Below are 23723 nucleotides of genomic sequence, written 5' to 3' on the forward strand. Positions count from 1 at the left end.
TAAAACACTGAAGAACAAAACAGTTGCATAGTCTTGCATGAATTGATGACCCCTCCCATTATTTTTTTGCAAATACATAAAATATGCAATAATGTTGATTCAAAGTATGAAGGCACTGACGTTTATCTTTTTGTGTAGGATTGAATTTAGTACCAGTCAGATGTGGCTCATCTCCGGGCCTTTCCTAAGCAATGCTTAAACTAAACTTCATCCTGAACAAGTCGAATCGGATGGTTTTGGGCTCTGATCTCAAATCGTACGTGACTTGTACGTATCTTTAGAGGCAGATTAATGTAACCCTAGCTAATTGGTCATTTAGTGATCCTACCAGTTAACATCTTTTCCACAAATACATTCTGACCAAAGTTGATCCCATCTCAAATTTACCAAGTAAACGTTTTTTAATTTCAAACCCAGAAATGTCGGTCACTTAAAAGAGTATTAAATTTACAAGTGATGTTGCCGCTCACTCTATTCTCTATCAAAGTTAGAGTGTGGGAATAATCAGTATAGCTTCTTGTAGCTATTATGAATCCTCGTTGCAAATCAAATTACGCTTTTTTTCATTGTAAGTGATGCATTGAGTAAGATTTCCAGCTATAATTTTAAAATGACAGCAAATTATGCAATTACAGTTTTCAAATATTCGTGTGCTTTTTTTCTTAAAAGAGCTATTGGTGAGTTCACATGTACGAACATTCTATTTGGTCTGTCTTGTCCATCTATAACCAGAAGTTTGGCGTGGTCACAACAGAGTGATGGCTGTATCATAGCCCTGATTGGTTTGCTATCATTTTGTACGTAAGATTTCTTAAGACTTGAGTAATCTTTTAAAAATTAATCTACTTTTAATGTCATGTCCTTTTTTTTAAAAAAAGCAGAGGAAGTTTTTTTTAATTTCTGACTGTTCTAATGTGGTGGTCTCTCTCTATACAGTATTAGTTGTGGTATTTTTGTTTTGACTGTGTTAAAATTATTTCTGGTGAAAAGGTGCTGTAATTTTTTGTCAGAAGAATGGTTATGAGTGAGTATTCATTCTTCCATATTCATCCCAATTCCCTTTTTTTTTAGGAATGATGAACATCCGAAGCTTTATTTTCTATTATTTTCTACATAATCTCTCTAAATGCATTGTTTCTGAGAGGAATAAAGAAGTCCATGGCATTCACGGACTTGAGGCGGCTCATGCTTATTCTCTCTGCACATTGTTTATATGCTTGGTGGGTTCTGATCAACTGGTCAAAGCTTCAGTTTAAGTACATTGAAATGTAGAAACTTAATTTATTGGCTGCAAGTTCTGATCATCTAGTCAGACCCACCGTTTTACAGAAAAAGTATGCATGGAGGATAGGATCCTGCCTTCTTAAAAAAAAATTCATAAAGTGCTTAAAGTTTGCTTGTGGTGGTTTTGAAAATGTACTCTTTCAGGCGTGATGAGCAATGCTAGAAATCACTAAATTAACCACGGGAATATTGTGAAATCTGGGTTGTGAATTCTAGTGTTCATGTCCTTAACTGTTGAAAAGGTTCCAAAGATAAATTAGCACTGTGGTTTCCAGTAAATCTTTAATGTCAGTACAGAACTTTGGTGATGCCCACTCATGACTTGCACCCAAAACACTCCTTCACCAAGCTTCTGGACTACCGATATCACACCACCACCCCCCTCCTTCCCCTCTACTGGTCATTTTATGCTTTAATTTTGCTTTTGTGTAAATGTTGCAGAGCAATGAATCAATGGTGTACACGCACATTCTGCACCTCCTTAGTAGCACCTGGTTTTAGTACAGTCTCCAGTCCATTATCTTCCTCTTGCTTCTCTTCCAGTTGAAGGTGCCCTAAGCGGAATGTTGTCGGTCTCATTTCATTACTACTGCATAAAGATTATTCAGGTCAGAGGCCACAAGGATCCCTGGGTTGAGAGGGTTGCTTGTGAGGAGAGGTTAAGTGGATTAGACCTGTATTCTCGATTTTAGAAGAATGAGGAGTGATTTCATTGAAACATACAAGATTCTGAGGGGGATTGACAGGGTAGTTGCTGAGAGGCTGTTTCTCCAGACTGGAGTGTCTAGATTCATGGGGTAGTCCCAGGATAATGAGTCGGCCATTTAAGACTGAGATGGAGAGGAATTTCTTCACTGAGAGTTGTAAATCTTTGGAATTCTCTACCCAAAGGGCTGTGGATGCTGAGTCATTGAGTATATTCAAGGTGGAGATCGGTAGATTTTTGGACTCTCGGGGAATCAGGGGGATATGGGAATCTGGTGGAAAAGTGGAGTTAAGGTCTAAGATCGGCCATGATCTTATTCAATGGTGAAGCCGACTCGAGGAACCGTATAGGCTACTCCTGTCCCCAATTCCTATGTTCTTATGTAGGATGGCTGGTATGAGTAATTGAAATATCACTGTACAGTGGGCGGTACTGCTCTAAGACTAAAGTAAGCACATCTGTTGACCAGAGTAGAAGAGATTTATCACTCATTTAATTACACTCTCTGATTTGGGTGTTCTTAAACCTAATGTCTGGTGGGAAAAAGGTTCTACTCCCAACACTGACATCCTTCAACCTTTTGGAGCACACAATAAAATATCCTTCACATAATACTCAATGGTAACTCACTAAAATAATCTGTTGGCATAGCCTTATTGGCTAACCAATGTCATTTAAAAAGAAAATGTTCTTGTTAAAACTTAACCCCTTGCTGACAGAGTAGCAAAATAGTGAGTGCACTCCACAAAATGAAGGTCCCAGAAGATTGGAAAACTGAATATGTAATGCCCCTCTTTTATTTAAAAAAAAAAGGAGGCAGACAAAAAGCAGGAAACTATAAGACCAGTTAGCCTAACATCTGTGGTTGGGAAAATGTTGGGAGTCCATTATTAAAGAAGCAGTAACAGGACATTTGGAAAAGCATAATTCAGTCAGGCAGAGTCAGCATGGAATTATGAAGGGGAAGTCATGTTTGACAAATTTGCTGGAATTCTTTGAGAATATAACGAATAGAGTGGATAAAGGGGAACCAGTAGATGTGGTGTATTTGGACTTCCAGAAGGCATTTGAAAGTGCCACATAAAAGGTTACTGCACAAGATAAAAGTTCATGGGGTTGAAGGTAATACATTAGCAAGGATAGAGGATTGGCTAACTAACAGAAAAGACAGAGTCTGGATAAATGGTTAATTCTCTGGTTGGCATTTGTAACTAGTGAGATGCCGCAGGGATCTGTGCTGGGACCCCAACTATTTACAACCTATATTAACGACTTGGATGAAGGGACCAAGTAGCCAAGTTTGCTGATGTTACAAAGATGGGAGGAAAAGCAATATGTGAGGAGGACACAAAAAAATCTGCAAAGGGATTATAGATAGGAAAGTGAGTGGGCAAAAATTTGGCAGATGGAGTACAATGTTGGAAAGTGAGGGGTTATGCACTTTGGCAGAAAAAATTGATGAGCAAGTTATTGTTTCAATGGAGAAAAATTGCTACAGTACAGCGAGACCTGGGGATCCTTGTGCATGAAACATAAAAGGTTAGTATGCAGGTACAGCAAGTGATCAGGAAGGCCAATGGAATCTTGACCTTTATTGCAAAGGGGATGGAGTATAAAAGCAGGGAAGTCTTGCTAGTTATACAGGGTATTGGTGAGGCCACACCTGGAATACTGCGTGCAGTTTTGTTTTCCATATTTATGAAAGGATATACTTGCTTTGGAGGCAGTTCAGAGAAGGCTCACTAGGTTGATGCCGGAGATGAAGGGTTGACTTATGAGGAAAGATTGAGTAGGTTGGGTCTCTACTCATTGAAATTCAGAAGAATGAGCGGTGATCTTATCGAAATGTATAAGATTATGAGGGGGCTTGACAAGGTGGATGCAGAGAGGATGTTTCCACTGATCGGGGAGACTAGAACTAGGGGGCATAATCTTAGAATAAGGGGCTGCCCATTTAAAACTGAGATGAGGAGGAATTTCTTCTCCTGAGGATTGTAAATCTGTGGAATTTGCTGCATCAGAGAGCTGTGGAAGCTGGGACATTGAATAAATTTAAGACAGAAATAGACAGTTTCTTAAATGATAAGGGGTTATGGGGAGCGGGCAGGGAAGTGGACCTGAGTCCATGATCGGATCAGCCATGATTGTATTAAATGGTGGAGCAGGCTCGAGGGGCCTGCTCCTATTTCTTAAGTTCTTATGTTTTGAGTTCTGAGTAGGAGTTTGGAAGAATTGTTTAATCAAATTATACAGGCCATTCTTTAAATGGTTGTGACGACAGATTAAATGCTAATGTCTGGATCAATCTGACAGTCATACTGGGCAAATGTTTCCTCAACTGAATAAAACTTAGAATTATTTTTAAAGTCCCAATTGCTAGTTGGTGCTCGTGGTTTGAATCTTTTAGTGAGGGTCGACTAAATTTATGAACAAGCACAATTGATAGGACTTTTGAACAATCTCAATGAATTGCCTTAAGACACGAGGAACACCGTGCCATCATTGGTTCAATGCTCTTGCTGCAATCCATGTTTAAGCACTGAATGTTTTTAGTAAACTGCATGATTTATTTCAGTCTACAGTCTGATTTGTTCTGTAATTATAAAAGCTGACTTGGATACTGACCATTTCGTATTCTTGATGTTTATAGTGGACAAAAGAAGCCGCTGGTCCAATTCCCAACCAGTTTGTGCCACTAAACACTGACCCACGTGAGTTCAAAGAGATGAGGAATAAGGTAGGACAAGACTGGCTTGAAAGAAAGTGTTTTATTCTGAAACCAAGCACTGTATCTCTTTTTAACGCTGTTGACGGGAATATTTCTTGAATTTTAGCAGGCGACCTAATCAGAGGAAAGTTTTAATTTAGAACATTGTGTTTAGCACTAGAAATGCAGCACGTAGCAATACATCTATCCATGGCATTTCAATCTGTTGTCTGTATGGGAGTCTTTTTCGTCAATGGTCTCAAGCTTTTGTACATGAAAGATTCTAGGAGCTTTTCTTGTAGTGCAGGGCAAGGTAGAAAAGGAGATGTTGGGGAAACATTTTTTCCACCAGATGATAGCTTAAAAATTCACACTAACTTGTGGGCATTGCAGGTTTTTTTTTAAACCCTTGCCTGTCTAATGAATGCTAGGCACCTTGCACTGACAAAAGCTTGGATGAGAGATCTCTGTGTTATCTGTGAGGAAATCTTCATGCTAGCATTTGAGAGGAAGTCTTTTTCTTTCATTCCCTGTTGTTATGTTGTTACTTGCCCCCACCTCCCTAAATAGGGAAGAGTTGGACATGATCCCCACACATCTTGGCAATCCCTTGGCCCAGGGCACAGTGCCTTCATGCTTCAGTGGCTTATGATGATAAAATGCCTGCGTTATTTATTTTTAAGTTCAAATTCAACCAGAAAATCTTAAACGGAGTCAAATTTCATCACTGGAAGCTCAACTTGTTCCAGAGCTGTGATGTTAAAAAGGGGGAAGATTCTCAAACACAATCTGATTTAACCGATACCAAGCTATTTCTCCGGCATCTTGTAAGGGAAATCTGGCAGTTAGCACTTGAGCCCATCAGGTCTGTGCTCATGCTAGCTATTCAGAATGCCTACTCTTAATTCTACTCTTAATTCCATTTCCCTGTCCTTTCCCTAAATCCTTTGTAAATATACTTACACAATTTCCTTTTAAATTATTCGACAATCTCGCTGAAGAGCCGCTTGTAGTAAATTATTCCATGTTCCAAAAACATTTCTTTTAACTGCACCCGTTGTTCTTGTCATAATTCCGGGTCTGTGCCCTCTTGTTACCAATTCATAAACTAATGGAAATAATTTTTAATGATCTACCCTCTCAAAACCTTTTTGTAATCTTAAAAACCTCAGATTTCTCAAACTTTTGTTACACCGGGGGGGTGGGGAGGAGGAATGGTTACAGCACAGAATGAGGCCATTCGGCCTATCAAGCCTGTGCCAGCTCTCTGCAAGAGCGCCTCGGCTTGTCCCACTCCTTCGCCTTTTCCCCATAGCTCTGCAAATTTATTTTCCTTTAGGTACTTATCGAATTTCCTTTTGAAAGCCACAATTGAGTCTGCCTTCACCACCCTTTCAGGCAGTGAATTCCAGATCCTAACCACTCGCTGCGTAAGAGTTTTTCCTCATGTCACCTTTGGTTCTTCTGCCAATCACCTTAAATCTGTGCCCTCTAGTTCTTGACCCTTCCACTAATGGGAACAGTTTCTCTCTATCTACTCTGTCTAGACCCCTTCATAACTATAATTTATAATTCCTTGTCATTCTAGTAACTCTTTATACTCTTTCCATGGCTGTAATATCTTTCCTATAATGGGGTGTCCAGAACTACAGCACAATACGCCATCTGTTGCCTAACCAATATTCTTGTAAATATTTATCGTTTGCTTTTATATTCAATGCCTTTATGTCTAAAAACCCTAGAATCACATTTTGTCTCTCGGGGAGGGGGGGGGGGGGGGGGCGATTCTCTACCTGCACTCCCACCTTTAGTGATCGGTGTATCTGTACCCCTAGATGTGCATTCTCCACTCTTACCATTTGATCCTTTCCCCAAAATGTACTACTTTATATTTATCTACACTGCACTGCATCTGTCACTTATCTGCACATTTGCTAATCTGTCCTGTCCTCCTGTAATCTTATAAATAATTGGTTCTGCATCCAGGCTGAAAGGTCCGAACAATTTGAAAGCAGTAGCTTGAAATGTCATGTAATTACTTGATTGTTTATTGTATTTTGATAGATCTCTCGATTTTAAAGTCCAGGAATTTAAGGTAGTTAGGCAATTGTCCAAGCTAGTCAATAATTAAACATTTATTTTGTTTGAACATTCTGCATAACCTGCTATTATCCAAGCGACACCTTTTTGTCTGGAGGATTCAAAAAAAATTAAATCTGTTTTGTTTCCATTTCCTACCAATACAGTACCTAGATATCGATGCATTTTTAAATTCCTAGCTACAGTCTCTTATTTCCTAATTCAATTTTAAAGCTGTATTTCTTCCTTCCTTTATTTTTTGATGTACTTTTATGGATTGTGTTGCGCTCATATTAAGAGCGTGTGCTCCATAAGATTGAGTTATTGCCAACATCATTCCCCCTTGAGTGGAAATCATGACAACTTGCACATTAGTGACTTAGTAACCTAATATTTTTTTGAAGTGCCACCTTTTGGGACAAGTTAAAGGCTAAAAATTCTTTTAATATCTATTTTAAAAAACTTCACTAAAGATGGGATGAAGTGGTGCTTTTAAGGAGTTTGGGGTTTTCAGTATTTGCATTTATATTTTGAAATTAAATGTCTGTGAAAATAAAATGTGTTGCACAATCCAGTTTTTTTTTCATGTTTCATAAATTCTAAGCGTGCAGTTATTTTGAAGACTAAGTTGTAATGCTGTTACAAAGCAATGATGAACGAAGTAGGGTGAGGGGTTGTCTGAGTATGGCATGTTGCTATGTTGACATACTGTGCTACAGAGTGGTAGGTCGATTGGAATTGTAGAATCTTCCAGCACAGAAGGGGGCTATCTAATTAGTCCTACACCCTTGTCCTTTCCACATAGCACTGCAAATTTTTCCTTTTCAAGTCTTTATCCAATTCTCTTTTGAAAGTTGAAATCTGCTTCCACCACCCTTTCAGGCCGTGCATTCCGATCATGACCGTTGGCTGCGTAAAGAAGATTCTCCTCATCACTTATCCCCCTCCCTCAGTTCTTTTGCTAAATAGCTTAATTTGCTGTTCTTCGTTCTATCCCTCTTTATTACCCAGCCAGCTACTGCCCTATTGCCCTTAACCTGGGCACTTTATAAAGTTACGGAAACTGCTGTTAACACCAAGATCATCCTGTACCTTAAAAGTTTTGGTCTAATACATGATCATTTTTAGCACAGCCCTTGCACTGTTGCCTAACTTGCACACCTTTTCAACTCTGCTGTTGAGCACTTGAAATCATTTCACATTACCTGTAATAACTCCAAAGCCTTGTTACTCTGTCACCGTGTACTCTAAACAAGTTACCATCATATGTTCTCCCATCAAAGCTGCACTCAAGGCACTCTAGTGTCCTCAAATTATTACATCTGTGCTGTAGTTGATTCATTCTTGGATTTTTTTCCTGCATTCCGTCAACAATTCCTCAGCTGCATCTTTTCATACTCTCCCTTCACATTAATGGCCTCCTTCACTCATCATCCAAGTTTCTTGATGATTTCACTCAATATTCATCAACTCACTTCAGATCATGCATCCTCCATTCCTTGCAAAGAGAATCATTCAGCGACTGCTATCATCATCGACCCCATGACATTCAGTGCAGCAATGCAGATCTTGTTTCAGTTCTTCAAGTACCTGCTCTTCAAGTCTCAAGTTTAATCAGCTACCATCTCTTGCCCTTGATGCTTTCATTCTTAATCCTCCTTCATCTGTTGACATCCTTGGCCTAACTATCTCCTCCGACCTCATAGAACTCTTAAGATCACCAGTGCTAAAGTTGTGCGCAAGAAGCTTGGTTTCCTGTTGCCCATCACTTCATTTCTCCTCAACAACTCAACTCTCCATAAAACCCAAATCCATTCCGGGCTTAAATAGTGCTCCATTCTGTGGGAGATTCTTCATACATCCCAATCTCTGCTAAAATATCCAATTAAAAAATCTCTCTCTCTCTCTCTCTCTCTCTCTCTCTCTCTCTCTCTTCCCCTCCAGCCCGCCCCCTCTCTTCCCCTCCAGCCCACCCCCTCTCTTCCCCTCCAGCCCGCCCCCTCTCTTCCCCTCCAGCCCGCCCCCTCTCTTCCCCTCCAGCCCGCCCCCTCTCTTCCCCTCCAGCCCGCCCCCTCCCTCCCCCTCCAGCCCGCCCCCTCCCTCCCCCTCCAGCCCGCCCCCTCCCTCCCCCTCCAGCCCGCCCCCTCTCTCCCCCTCCAGCCCGCCCCCTCTCTCCCCCTCCAGCCCGCCCCCTCCCTCCCCCTCCAGCCCGCCCCCTCCCTCCCCCTCCAGCCCGCCCCCTCCCTCCCCCTCCAGCCCGCCCCCTCCCTCCCCCTCCAGCCCGCCCCCTCCCTCCCCCTCCAGCCCGCCCCCTCCCTCCCCCTCCAGCCCGCCCCCTCCCTCCCCCTCCAGCCCGCCCCCTCCCTCCCCCTCCAGCCCGCCCCCTCCCTCCCCCTCCAGCCCGCCCCCTCCCTCCCCCTCCTGCCCGCCCCCTCCCTCCCCCTCCTGCCCGCCCCCTCCCTCCCCCTCCTGCCCGCCCCCTCCCTCCCCCTCCTGCCCGCCCCCTCCCTCCCCCTCCTGCCCGCCCCCTCCCTCCCCCTCCTGCCCGCCCCCTCTCTCCCCCTCCTGCCCGCCCCCTCTCTCCCCCTCCTGCCCGCCCCCTCTCTCCCCCTCCTGCCCGCCCCCTCTCTCCCCCTCCTGCCCGCCCCCTCTCTCCCCCTCCTGCCCGCCCCCTCTCTCCCCCTCCTGCCCGCCCCCTCTCTCCCCCTCCTGCCCGCCCCCTCTCTCCCCCTCCTGCCCGCCCCCTCTCTCCCCCTCCTGCCCGCCCCCTCTCTCCCCCTCCTGCCCGCCCCCTCTCTCCCCCTCCTGCCCGCCCCCTCTCTCCCCCTCCTGCCCGCCCCCTCTCTCCCCCTCCTGCCCGCCCCCTCTCTCCCCCTCCTGCCCGCCCCCTCTCTCCCCCTCCTGCCCGCCCCCTCTCTCCCCCTCCTGCCCGCCCCCTCTCTCCCCCTCCTGCCCGCCCCCTCTCTCCCCCTCCTGCCCGCCCCCTCTCTCCCCCTCCTGCCCGCCCCCTCTCTCCCCCTCCTGCCCGCCCCCTCTCTCCCCCTCCTGCCCGCCCCCTCTCTTCCCCCTCCTGCCCGCCCCCTCTCTTCCCCCTCCTGCCCGCCCCCTCTCTTCCCCCTCCTGCCCGCCCCCTCTCTTCCCCCTCCTGCCCGCCCCCTCTCTTCCCCCTCCTGCCCGCCCCCTCTCTCCCCCTCCTGCCCGCCCCCTCTCTCCCCCTCCTGCCCGCCCCCTCTCTCCCCCTCCTGCCCGCCCCCTCTCTCCCCCTCCTGCCCGCCCCCTCTCTCCCCCTCCTGCCCGCCCCCTCTCTCCCCCTCCTGCCCGCCCCCTCTCTCCCCCTCCTGCCCGCCCCCTCTCTCCCCCTCCTGCCCGCCCCCTCTCTCCCCCTCCTGCCCGCCCCCTCTCTCCCCCTCCTGCCCGCCCCCTCTCTCCCCCTCCTGCCCGCCCCCTCTCTCCCCCTCCTGCCCGCCCCCTCTCTCCCCCTCCTGCCCGCCCCCTCTCTCCCCCTCCTGCCCGCCCCCTCTCTCCCCCTCCTGCCCGCCCCCTCTCTCCCCCTCCTGCCCGCCCCCTCTCTCCCCCTCCTGCCCGCCCCCTCTCTCCCCCTCCTGCCCGCCCCCTCTCTCCCCCTCCTGCCCGCCCCCTCTCTCCCCCTCCTGCCCGCCCCCTCTCTCCCCCTCCTGCCCGCCCCCTCTCTCCCCCTCCTGCCCGCCCCCTCTCTCCCCCTCCTGCCCGCCCCCTCTCTCCCCCTCCTGCCCGCCCCCTCTCTCCCCCTCCTGCCCGCCCCCTCTCTCCCCCTCCTGCCCGCCCCCTCTCTCCCCCTCCTGCCCGCCCCCTCTCTCCCCCTCCTGCCCGCCCCCTCTCTCCCCCTCCTGCCCGCCCCCTCTCTCCCCCTCCTGCCCGCCCCCTCTCTCCCCCTCCTGCCCGCCCCCTCTCTCCCCCTCCTGCCCGCCCCCTCTCTCCCCCTCCTGCCCGCCCCCTCTCTCCCCCTCCTGCCCGCCCCCTCTCTCCCCCTCCTGCCCGCCCCCTCTCTCCCCCTCCTGCCCGCCCCCTCTCTCCCCCTCCTGCCCGCCCCCTCTCTCCCCCTCCTGCCCGCCCCCTCTCTCCCCCTCCTGCCCGCCCCCTCTCTCCCCCTCCTGCCCGCCCCCTCTCTCCCCCTCCTGCCCGCCCCCTCTCTCCCCCTCCTGCCCGCCCCCTCTCTCCCCCTCCTGCCCGCCCCCTCTCTCCCCCTCCTGCCCGCCCCCTCTCTCCCCCTCCTGCCCGCCCCCTCTCTCCCCCTCCTGCCCGCCCCCTCTCTCCCCCTCCTGCCCGCCCCCTCTCTCCCCCTCCTGCCCGCCCCCTCTCTCCCCCTCCTGCCCGCCCCCTCTCTCCCCCTCCTGCCCGCCCCCTCTCTCCCCCTCCTGCCCGCCCCCTCTCTCCCCCTCCTGCCCGCCCCCTCTCTCCCCCTCCTGCCCGCCCCCTCTCTCCCCCTCCTGCCCGCCCCCTCTCTCCCCCTCCTGCCCGCCCCCTCTCTCCCCCTCCTGCCCGCCCCCTCTCTCCCCCTCCTGCCCGCCCCCTCTCTCCCCCTCCTGCCCGCCCCCTCTCTCCCCCTCCTGCCCGCCCCCTCTCTCCCCCTCCTGCCCGCCCCCTCTCTCCCCCTCCTGCCCGCCCCCTCTCTCCCCCTCCTGCCCGCCCCCTCTCTCCCCCTCCTGCCCGCCCCCTCTCTCCCCCTCCTGCCCGCCCCCTCTCTCCCCCTCCTGCCCGCCCCCTCTCTCCCCCTCCTGCCCGCCCCCTCTCTCCCCCTCCTGCCCGCCCCCTCTCTCCCCCTCCTGCCCGCCCCCTCTCTCCCCCTCCTGCCCGCCCCCTCTCTCCCCCTCCTGCCCGCCCCCTCTCTCCCCCTCCTGCCCGCCCCCTCTCTCCCCCTCCTGCCCGCCCCCTCTCTCCCCCTCCTGCCCGCCCCCTCTCTCCCCCTCCTGCCCGCCCCCTCTCTCCCCCTCCTGCCCGCCCCCTCTCTCCCCCTCCTGCCCGCCCCCTCTCTCCCCCTCCTGCCCGCCCCCTCTCTCCCCCTCCTGCCCGCCCCCTCTCTCCCCCTCCTGCCCGCCCCCTCTCTCCCCCTCCTGCCCGCCCCCTCTCTCCCCCTCCTGCCCGCCCCCGCTCTCCCCCTCCTGCCCGCCCCCGCTCTCCCCCTCCTGCCCGCCCCCGCTCTCCCCCTCCTGCCCGCCCCCGCTCTCCCCCTCCTGCCCGCCCCCGCTCTTCCCCCTCCTGCCCGCCCCCGCTCTTCCCCCTCCTGCCCGCCCCCGCTCTTCCCCCTCCTGCCCGCCCCCGCTCTTCCCCCTCCTGCCCGCCCCCTCCTGCCCGCCCCCTCCTGCCCGCCCCCTCCTGCCCGCCCCCTCCTGCCCGCCCCCTCCTGCCCGCCCCCTCCTGCCCGCCCCCTCCTGCCCGCCCCCTCCTGCCCGCCCCCTCCTGCCCGCCCCCTCCTGCCCGCCCCCTCCTGCCCGCCCCCTCCTGCCCGCCCCCTCCTGCCCGCCCCCTCCTGCCCGCCCCCTCCTGCCCTTCCCCCTCCTGCCCGTCCCCCTCCTGCCCGTCCCCCTCCTGCCCGTCCCCCTCCTGCCCGCCCCCTCCTGCCCGCCCCCTCCTGCCCGCCCCCTCCTGCCCGCCCCCTCCTGCCCGCCCCCTCCTGCCCGCCCCCTCCTGCCCGCCCCCTCCTGCCCGCTCCCCCCCCCAGCCCTCCCCCCCCGCCTCCCCCCCCCCCGCCCTCCCCCTCCCGCTCCCCCGCCCGCCCCCTCCTGCCCGCCCCCTCTCTCCCCCTCCAGCCCCCCCCCCCCATCCCAGCTCTTCCCCCTGCCCCCCCTTCCCCCCCCCTCCTTCCCCGCGCGACCCCCCACTCTCTTTCTCTCCCCCCCCACCCCCCTCCAACATTAGAGTTAGGCCATTTAGGAGTGAAATCAGGAAGCACTCCTTCACACAAATCTGGAACTCTCTTTCCCACCCACCCCCAAAAAAATCTGTTGAGATCAAATGAAAAATCAAAAACTGATGGATAGATTTTTGCTAGCTAAGGATATTGATGGATATGGAATTCAGGAACAGATCAGCCATGATGTAATTGAGTGGCGGAACTGGCTCAACGGGCCGAATGACCTACTCCTGTTCCTGTGCTCTTAATTCTACTGAAGTTCTGTAGGCAGGTTATATCCCAACTTCAGTTCAGAATGGCAGCTGATGCAGGAGGAGTGCTAGGAAAATAAATAACTTATTCAATGATGAGATAAAAATAGAAATCGTACCTTTCTAGCCATAAAACTGTTATTTTTCCATAACTTGAGCTTGTCTGCAATCCTCGTTTTTCAGTGTGAGCCATTTCTGTGGAGTTCTTTTGCAGTAACTTTCAATTATCCATGATGCATTCTTTCAGTCAAAGGGAGACCAACTGAAGTGAGAAATTGTACGATTTACTAAGCCAAACAAAAGTACACATCGTGGTATAGTTAATGCGTTATGCCTAAATGCAATGGGAAAATAATGTTTGGTCCACATTCATGAAGAGAAAAATAATGATTTCTTTAATTTTTCTTCCCTTTTAGATTCGGGAACAAAATTTGCAGGATATAAAGACTGCAGGGCCTCAGTCTCAGTTACTTTGTGGTGTTGTACTGGATAGGTCATTTGCTCAGGTGAGAACTTAACATTCTGTATGTAGAAGAAAAATATTCTGCACTTTCTATTAGCATCTAGTTTGTCTGTCATTATCTTTGCCTAACGTTTTGCAAACACTATTCTTTGAATGGCAGAATTTGTCTATGTGGGAGGTAAGTGCTAGTGATCACTCTACCGTGTCTAATGTATTATGCAAAATATTCAAACAAGAATGCAGATATTGCAGAGCAAAAATAATATTGACAGTCGAATAATAGCATGCTAATCAGAGCTCCTGCGAACCATTGCTGAATGCAATCATCTGTGCATGCTCTTGTATTTTTTAAATACTTTAAAATATGACTCCATTACATGAGCATGCTGAGTACGCTAGTCAGGCTTTCAAAACCTCATTTATTTGACTTTGTACCCTTTAAATTGAATGGGGATTGATCAAGTTTGGTTCAGAGTTTAAATTCTGGGCAGTTCTAAGGCCTCTGGTACAAGATCATAACGTAAATAAATGGTAAAGTGTCTAAAAATGCCACATGGAGTTTAAACTGGAAAACATTAGCCTGAAAGCTATTGCACTAACTGAAGTGTGTAATAACTGTATGGAGTCTGTATGCAGGTTGCAGATACTATCTTGAATATGAAAAGAGTGTAGCTAATGGTTTGATTATTTTTGTGTAGCTTTTGATGTGTTTCAGTATGATTCAAAATGTGATTTAAAATTGAATGCTTTTTTAAAAAAAAAAAATTATTTCATTTAACAACGCAAGTTGTTTAACATACTTTATGATCTGTGTAACTATTATGAATTTGCCTTGCTACTTCTGCACAATGATACCCAGTTAGAGTAAAAATAATTCAAGGGACCCAAATTGTCTCTAGTCTGAAATTATCCAATTGTTATTGGTGGTATAAGATAGTTGGAAACGTGCAATGGCACTTTTGGTGGGTTCATCTTTTACATCTCTCAAACCCTTTGGTCTACCTGAGATGAAGAGTGAATGGCAGCAGATTTTATCTTTTTCGAGCATCCATAAACTGGGATGCAAGATTCAAAAATTACTATTAGGGAAACTGTAGTTTTGTTCACAGCACATATTTAATACATAGAAATTTACAACGCGGAAGGAGGCCATTTCGGCCCATCGTGTGCGCACCGGCCGACAAAGAGCTTCACTGTCTTCGGTCAGCAGCCCTGAAGGTTACATACAAACCTATGAACAATGGCGGAAAGGTAAAGAGCGCCCAGCCCAATCAGTCCGCCCCACACAACTGCGACACTTTTATACTAAAACATTCTACATTCCACCCCAACCGGAGCCATGTGATCTCCTGGGAGAGGCAAAAACCAGTTAAAACCCAAGCCAATTGGGGAAAATTTCTCTCCGACCCATCCAGGCGATTGAAACTAGTTCAGGAGATCACCCTGGCCGTATTCGATTCCCTGCAGTATTTGCCATCATATCTGCGCCAGCCAACAAAAGGTTATCCAGTCTAATCCCAATTACCAACTCTAGGTTCGTAACCCTGTAGGTTACGGCAGTTTAAGTGCCCATTCAAGCAACTTTTAAATGCGGTGAGGGTTTCTGCATCCACCATCCTTCCAGGCAGGTGAATTCCAGATCCCCACAACCCTCTGCATGAAGAAGCCTCCCCCTCAAATCCCCTCTGAGCCTTCCACCAATCACCTTAAAACTATGCCCCCTCGGAATTGACCCCTCCACCAATGGAACTAGGCCCATGCTATTCATTATATCCAGGCCCTTCAAAATTTTGTACACTTCCAATGAGGTCTCCTCTCAACCTCCTCTATTCTAATGAGAACCTAGCCTATCCAATCTGTCCTCATAGCTAAGATTCTCCATTCCAGGCAGCATCCCAGTAAATCTCCTCTACACCCTCTCTAGTGCAATCACATCCTTCCTATAATATGGCAACCAGAACTGCACGCAGTACTCCAGCTGTGGCCTAACCAGAGTATTATACAATTTAAGTATAACCTCCTTGCTCTTATATTCTCTGCCTCGGCCAATAAAGGCAAGCATTCCATATGCCTTCTTATCCACCTGGCCTGCTACTTTCAGGGATCTGTGGACAAGCACTCCAAGGTCCCTTTGTTCATCGACACTATTAAGTGTCCCTTTCCTTATTAGCCCTCCGAAAGTGCATTACCTCACACTTCTCTGAATTAAATTCCATTTGCCACTGCTCTGCCTACCTGACCAGTAGTCCATGGCTTTCCTCTTCATTATCAACCACACAGCCAATTTTAGTGTCATCTGCAAACTTCTTAATTATACGCCGTATATTCAAATCTAAATCATTAATATACACCACAAAAATCACTGAGCCCTGCAGAACCCCACTGGAAACATCCTTCCAGTCACAAACATCCATCAACCATTATCCTTTGCTTCCTATCGCTAAGCCAATTTTGGATCCAACTAGCCAATTTCCCCTGGATCCCATGGGCTTTAACCTTCGTGATCAGTCTACCATGTGGGACCTTATCAAAAGCTTTGCTAAAGTCCATATACACTACATCGTACGCACTACCCTCCTGGTTACCTCCTCAAAAAATTCAATCAGGTTAGTCAAACACGATCTTCCCTTAACAAATCCGTGATGACTGTCCCTAATTAATCCTTGCCTTTCCAAATGTAGATTTATCCTGTCTTTCAGGTTTTTCCAATAATTTTCCCACCACTGAGGTTAGGCTGAGAGGTCTGGAATTACTTGGCCTATCCCTTTCTCCTTCTTAAACAAGGGTACCACATCAGCAGTCCTCCAGTCCTCCGGCACCATGCCCAAATCCAAAGAGGACTGGAAAATGATGGTCAAGGCCTCTGCTATTTCCTCTTTTACTTCACTCAACAGCCTGGGATGCATTTCATCCGGGCCTGGGGACTTATCTACGTTCAGAGCTGCTAAGCTCTTTAATACCTCCTCTCACTATGTTTATTTCATCCAGAATTTCACACTCTTCCTCGATACAGGATTAGTTACATTTCTTTTGGTGAAGTTTCTCTAATAAACTAATAGTGTATGAGATCATGAAAGTTTGACTGGTTGAAACCCCCTATATGCACATCATCCAGAGTTGGTTTATAGCCTGCATGCCATCCTCTCCTAGCCATCCTGCTGCTGGAATACTTAAGTTGCATGAAAATGACTTGATATCATGATGGATTTGAGTTGTCCAGTCTTTAAGGGGAGAGGGTATGGTTTGCACTGTTTACTCAATTTACTGTTGCAGGATGCACCACTCTCAGACTGTACGGAGTTTATTGATGGTCTCGATCTCTCAGAGCAAGCCTTAATTCCCGCTAACCCTGTTAGAAAGGTACTTACTGAGCTGTTGTTGTTGAACTCTGCACCTATTAACACTTTTCCTCATCCAGTAACTCTGCTCTACCCTAAAACGCTTGTTTGTTACCCAGAATAAGTTTGTCACCATTAAACTCTGGCTTACTAGAATCCGTAAGAATAGTGCTGGGTGATTTATAGGACCAAGCTAAAATTCAAATGCCCTCAGCAAAATTATTTGGAATTCTGTTCACTGACGTTGGGCTTACGTGTAATGTTGCATTAGATGTTTTCTAACTTCAATGCAGTAAGTGGGCAAACTTAACCTGTGAACAATGTGATTGCTGAAGTGTCAGACTTTTCCAGCAATGTTTCTGTCAAATTGGCAAATCTGTAACATAAATTTAGAAAATTCCCAAATCCTGCAGTATGAACTAGCAGGAAATATTTGGAACCAAAGTGGAGCTTAATTCATGGACTTGTGGTCTTGAAGCTTAGACTCGATGCTAAACATGCTGCAGTAGCTGCACTGCGAATTTACCTTCCTACTGAGGGACATAATTATCAGGAAGAGCATTTATGTCTGTGCTCCGCAAAGGAGAGGGAATATTCCTCTCTCTTCGAGATCATCCATTTTGCTTCATGGATTTGAGACCCAAAATAGCAGGCCTCCATAGGAAGAAATTAATGCCATCTCTCCAAATGTTGTTGATGGCTATATTCAATCAAGAAACCGAGTACTTCGTAGTAAAGGAATTCTTTCTCGCCCTTCCCTGCAACCCCCCGCATCCCCATTAAAATTTGACGTGTGACCCTCAAAAAAAAAAAAAACTTGCTGAGACCACCTATGTTAGTTCAGCAGAGTGTCTTCTCTGGGCACAGTGAGATTTACTAGTGCTTTATACGTTCTGTAAAGTTCATTTCTTTAAAGAAGGGGAGAGGAGATGAAAGCAAAGTAGACAGAGGAAGATGATGGCCTTTTCAACATGGTGGGCAAAAGTGAGGGTGTGTGTTGATGTCCAAAGTCAGGAACCAAGTGTTCAGGAGTTTTGGAGCTGGAGGACCATATGGAGTGAAAGGAGCCGAAGGTGAATTTTTTGTTTTGAGCACTTCCATATTTGCCATTGCGGCCTAAACCTTTATTTTCATCTGTTGCACAAGGATTTTGAAGGGTTTGTGCACATTTAAAAATGTTTCCATGTGAGCATTTAGGACCTAAATTTTCTACACTGGAAATTCATTTTTAAACCAAAATGTGAGCATGAGTGTCTTTTTTGTTCTGTGGGATTTGTGGTTCATACTTTAAAGGAGTTGTGCAAACTATGGGCTCGATTTTTTCTACTGAGGGGGAGAGAGGCAGGAAACATGCGAGGTGATTGCGACCCCGCTCCTGGCTCCATGTCTACTTCCCCCACTACTTTCCCTAGATCGGGCTTGTTAAGCCTGCCCTGCGAGATTATCATAGAATCATAGAAAATTACGACACAGAAGGAAGCCATTCGGCCAATCGTGTCGGTGCCGGTCGTAAAAGAGATACCCGGCCTAATCCCACCTTCCATCACTAGGTCCGTAGCCCTGTAGGTTACGGCTCTTTAAGTGTGATGAGGGTTTCTGCCTCTACCACCCTTTCAGGCCGTGTGTTTCAGACCCCCACCCTCTGGGTGAAGAAATGTTTCCTCATCTCCCCTCTAATCCTTCTACCAACTACTTTAAATCTAAGCCCCCTGGTTATTGTCCCCTCTGCTAAGGGAAATAGGTCCTTCTTATCCACTCTATCTAGGCCCCTTATAAATGTTATACACATCAATTAAAACTCCCCTCAGCCTCCTGTTCCAAGGAAAACAACCCCAGCCAATCCAATCTTTCCTCATGGCTAAAGTTTTCGAGTCCTGGTAACATCCTCGTAAATCTCCCCTGCACCCTTTCTTGTGCAATCACATCCTTCCTGTAATGTGATGACCAGAACTGCACGCAGTACTCAAGCTGTGGCATAACAAATATTGTATACAGTTCTAGCATAACTTCCCTGCTCTTGTATTCTTCTTCTTGGGCGGTCCCTCGTATCGAGGATGACTTGCTTCCACACCAAAAAGGGATCAGGTGTTTCAATGAAGGACCTCATGTTCCAGGTCCCAAACTACATGTTGAAGGATGGAAGATGCCTGTGTGTGGATTATTTTAATGTGTGGTGGCCGTTGCATACCAGCCACCACACGGGCTTGACAGAGCTAGTTCTTGGTCCAGTGGCAAGGATTAACCAGGACGATTGGAGACCATCTCTGCTGCATGGACCTAGTGTGCACACTCATCGCAGTGTGGGCTGGCCCATGCTGCCCCAGGGCCCTCTCCTCTCCTGGGCCCCAATCACATTGCTCCATGATCACGCTCCTTCGCCCCAACATTGCCACTCCTGCTGTACCAACCTGAGGTCTGGTGACATCCAATCCAGTTGCCCTCTTCATTGCCATCGCCCTCTTGCAGCACCTAGCGTTGCTCCCTGAAGTGGTACGCTATCCAGGGGCCGCTCAACTCTTGCCTTTTATGGCCCCGACCTGAAGCTAGTGTCCCCATGCAGGTCGGGGCCGCCACGCTGTCCAGGGGCCGCTCGCCTTACTGTACCAGGGCAGGTACAGCACGGGTTAGGTAAAGAATAAAGCTCCCTTTACACTGTCCCATCAAACACTTGTATTCTATGCCTCAGCTAGTAAAGGAAAGCATTCCATATGCCTTTTTAACTACCTTATCGACCTGTCCTGCTACCTTTAAGGATCTGTGGACAAGTACTCTGTTAGAACATAAGAAATAGGAGCAGGAGTAGGTCAAACGGCTCTTCGCGCTTGTTCTTCCACACCTCTCGGTATCCTTCCATTTATTGTGTATTCCTGGCCAATTTAAAGGAACCGGATCTGATGACATCATCCGATGATGCATCATCAGCCAGTTTCCCGAAAGGGATCATGCCCACATAAATCTTGACAGTTGTGTTGTCTGTGTTCTACAGCATTGAGGTGCTACAAACGCTGACAATCACTGCACACAGGTGCACGGCTGCACTCGGGCTCTCCTATCAACGCAGCCTGGTTGCACATTGTACAGGAGGGCACAAGCAGGGATATGATCTGGAGGACCTGGCTGCAGTGGCGCAAACCTTTCAATGATGAAGTGTTACTGCAAAGCCACACTTAACCTCATCCTGCTGTGCCATTCATCGCAACCCCATCACTCTGCCTACCCTGCCCCTGCATATCCTTACTCACACCAACTTACCTTGCACCTTCACCTATCCCTCTGTCTCTATCTGCATTATCACATCCCCATCGCACTAGCCACCCCTCACATTCACCCTCATCCTTGTCCAATCATACCAACTAACAACACAAAGGTAGGCACTTGGGTGTTATTTCTGCTAATGTGTTGTCAAACATTGAAATCTTTATTTTTAACACTTTGCCTTCTTGGACAGATCTGTGTGCACCTTTGGAAGTGGTTAGTGAGTTGCAGTGAATGGTGAGGCATAATGGGACCCCCCCCCCCTCAATAATGGTGATGAGTGTGAAAGGAATGGCTTGGGCATTGTAGGGATGCTTTATGGTCTTGGTGTGGGGTGGTGCCAACCTGGCACATGTGGCAGTCAGGGTATATAACATCAAGTGAAGTAAATGTGGCCACGGTGAGGCCATCCCAGGCAACAATGTGGTCGGTGCTGCTGCCCCCTGTCCTTTGCAGAGGTGATTGCAGAGACGGTTAATGGTGATGCTGGTGCACCTGGTGATGTTGGTGTTGGGGCTGATTGTGATGGGGTTCTGCGGACCAAGGTGAAATTTTTTTCAAGGGCAACGATGATGCTGGAATCGATGGCAGCTGAATTTGAGATAACAGAAGCGATCTGTCAATGGTGAGAGGTTGCACCAAGGAGGTGACACTAGATAGAGAGTTCACTGCAAACACTTCAAGCCTCCATAAAGCTGAAAAGTGTATTCCAAATCCTGAAGGCTCCAGCTTCTAAGATTGTAAATTGAAATGGTAGCTTTTATACCACTTGTACAGCTGTCAACTAGTCAAACCAATCCAATCCAGAGTTGTTGAGAACCCGACACACTTACCTGACGTGATCCCCGAGGGATGGGAACCTAGTTTTTTTTAAAAACTTGGTAAAATGGTTCGGCCCTGGAAAAATGCTGCTTAAATAGCTTATTGCTGGGTCTGCAATCCGCAGGCAGTGCCTACACTTGGGAAATTCGCAAGGAGGCGGGTTCAGAGCAGATTTCCGCCCCGCTGTCAATCACGACTATTTTGACAGCAGGGCTGGTAAGATTCTTTCTATTTGTGCGCATTTGTAATCAGGCTGGCTGATTGCATCTCAGGTAGCTAAATAAGCTGCTTATCTAGTCACTAATCCTGCTATGCAATTAGCCAAATCGAAGCATAAAGCAATACTAGGACAAAATGTTCATAAATCTCAGTTTGCTGACTGAGACACACTGGTCCTGTTTTGTAGTTGTATTCACAGCTGAAAAGCCCCCCCCCACCCCCCAATAGTAATATGAAGGTATGGATATAAATTGCATGTTGCTCATGTTGTGGTAATAATTGCAAGATAATAATATGAGATTTTTTTTGTTACTTGGGTGTCTGACATGTGGAAACCCATCTCGACAGCCTCCAAACTAAGCTATTGAAAAACTCACAGGTTGAGATTTCTGTTCGTCAGTGTGGACTGTGCACACCATAGGGATGCAATCTACTTGGCTTAGCCCACAGATCTTAAGCACAGTGTGGCACGAGCCATGGCTACTGGTGTGTAATCAGTTGCAGCTTATTGGCATAGAGCGCCAATAATTTCCTGCTCCACGTGTCCAGCAGGACCACTCTATAGAGCTTTAGTCTGCAAGTTAGCCTGGCAAGTTAATTGGGGAAAATTCGCAGTGACTGGTCAGTTATTACCCTAGTGTTAGAGGTCTGAGGAAAGACTGGTGAGCCTTGGGCTTTTCCGCATTGAAAGGGAGGGGTTACCTTGGAGGATAGCGTGGAGGCCCCAACCTGCGAGAGACCATCAGCGGACGGTCGGGGCTCCATAAAGGGAGCGGTGAGCGGCGGCCCCTCGACAGTGTGAAGGCATACCATTGCAAGGTACATCGCAAGCTGGTGTAGGAGGACGCCGGCAGTGAAGAGTAACATCAGCAAGGTCCAGGTCAGTGATTGGCGCGCGGGCAGGTGCAGCAGGAGCGACGAGATCGGGGCGAAGGAGCTGTGAGAGACTATGGAGGGATGTGATCGGGGCCCAGGAGAGGCGTGAGTTCAGGGCCAGGGTCCCAGGGGCAGCACGGGTCAGCCCACACTGCGATATGTGAGCGCACTAGGTCCATGCAGCAGATCAGGTCTCCAGTTGTCTTGGATAACCCTTGCCACTGGACCAAGACCTAGCTCTGTCAAGCCTGTGTGGTGGCTGGTGTGCAACAGCCACCACATGTTTAAAAAAAATCCACGCACTGGCATCTTCCACCCTTGATGATGTAGTTCGGCTTCTTCTTTCGAAACACCTGTGAACTCATCCTTTTTTTTGGTGTGGCAGCAAGTCATCCTCGTTTCGAGGGACTGCCTATGATGATGATAATGATGACCTTGGAGGTACATACGGTTGTAAACTGCATCAAATAAGAAAACACAGAAAATGCTGTAAATACCCAGGACAAGCAGCATCTGTGGAGAGAGAAACAGGGTTAACGTTTCAAGTTGTTGACCTTTCATCAGAGCTAGCAAAAGTTAGAGATGCAACAGGTTTTAAGCAAGTACAGAGGCAGGGAAAGCGGGGGAGGAAAGTACAAAAGGGAAGATCTCTAATTGACAACAACTTGTATTTATATAGTGCGTTTAATATTGTCAAATGTCCCAAAGCATTTCACAAGAGCGGTGTCGAGCCACATTAGGAGATATATGGGCAGATGACCAAAAGCTTGGTCAAAGAGGTAGATTTTAAGGAACATCTTAAAGGAGGAAAAAGAGGTTTAGGGAGGAAATTCCAGAGCTTATGGCCTTGGCAGCTGAAGGCATGGCCACCAATGGTGGAGCGATTAAAATCGGCAGTGCTTACGAGGCCAGAATTGGTAGGCTGTAGATATCCTGGAGGGTGTTGGGCTGGAGGAGGTTGCAAAAATGTGGAGGGGGTAGGTCATAGAGGTATTTGAAAATGAGGATGAGAATTTTAAAATCCAGGCGAGGCTCAACCGGGAGCCAGTGTAGAGGTGATGGGTGAATGGGACTTGGTGCGAGTTAGGATACGGGCAGCAGAGTTTTGAATGACCAAGTTTAGAGGCTGGAAGATGGGAGGTTGGCTTGGAGTGCACGGAAATAGTCAAGTCTAGATGCAACATAGATGTGGATGAGGGCTTCAGTAGCAGATAAGCTGAGGTGGGCCGAAGTGAGGTGATGTTACAGAGATGGAAATAGGTGATGGGGCAGATATGTGGTCGGAAACTGACCTTGGGGTCAAGTACGACATCAAGGTTGCGAACCGTCTTGTTCCGCCTCAGATAACTGCCAGGGAGGGGGATGGAATCAGTGGTTAGGGAGTGGAGTTTGTGGCTGGGGCTGAAGACCAGGCTTCGGTCTTCCCAATATTTGGAGTAAATTTTTGCTTGTCCAGTATTGGATGTCGGGCAAGCAGTGTGACACTTTAGAGACTGCGAAGGGGTCGAGAGAGGTGGTAGTGAGGTAGAGCTGGGTGTCGTCGGCATACATGTGGAAACGATGTTGCAAAGGGCAGCATGTAGATGAGAAACAGGAGGGGGCGAAGGATAGATCCTTGGGGAACACCAGAGGTAACTGCGAGAATAAGAAAAGAAGCCATTGCAGGTGATTTGCTGGCTACGACTGTAGATAAGAACGGAACCAGGCGAATGCAGTCCCATTCAGCTGGATAACTGTGGAGAGGCATTGGAGGAGGATGGAATGGTCAACCGTGTCAAAGGCGGCAGACTCAAAAGGTCACAGTTTCAGAATAAGGGGTCGGCCATTTAGGAC

At 48.7% G+C, this 23723-nt stretch overlaps 1 protein-coding gene across 3 annotated transcripts in view; it reads left to right on the plus strand.

Annotated features, from left to right (window-relative positions):
• The window catches only part of add1 (adducin 1 (alpha)), a 169955-nt gene that overhangs the window by 122878 nt on the left and 23354 nt on the right, over positions 1 to 23723 (plus strand). For all 3 annotated transcript variants that reach the window (XM_070877743.1, XM_070877749.1, XM_070877753.1), the window contains exons 11-12: positions 4641 to 4727; positions 13334 to 13423. In XM_070877743.1, the coding sequence (XP_070733844.1) occupies positions 4641 to 4727; positions 13334 to 13423 (177 nt within the window). The remainder of the gene's footprint in view (positions 1 to 4640; positions 4728 to 13333; positions 13424 to 23723) is intronic.

The sequence above is a fragment of the Pristiophorus japonicus genome, chromosome 1 (assembly GCF_044704955.1).
Source record: "Pristiophorus japonicus isolate sPriJap1 chromosome 1, sPriJap1.hap1, whole genome shotgun sequence".
NCBI lineage: Eukaryota > Metazoa > Chordata > Chondrichthyes > Pristiophoridae > Pristiophorus > Pristiophorus japonicus.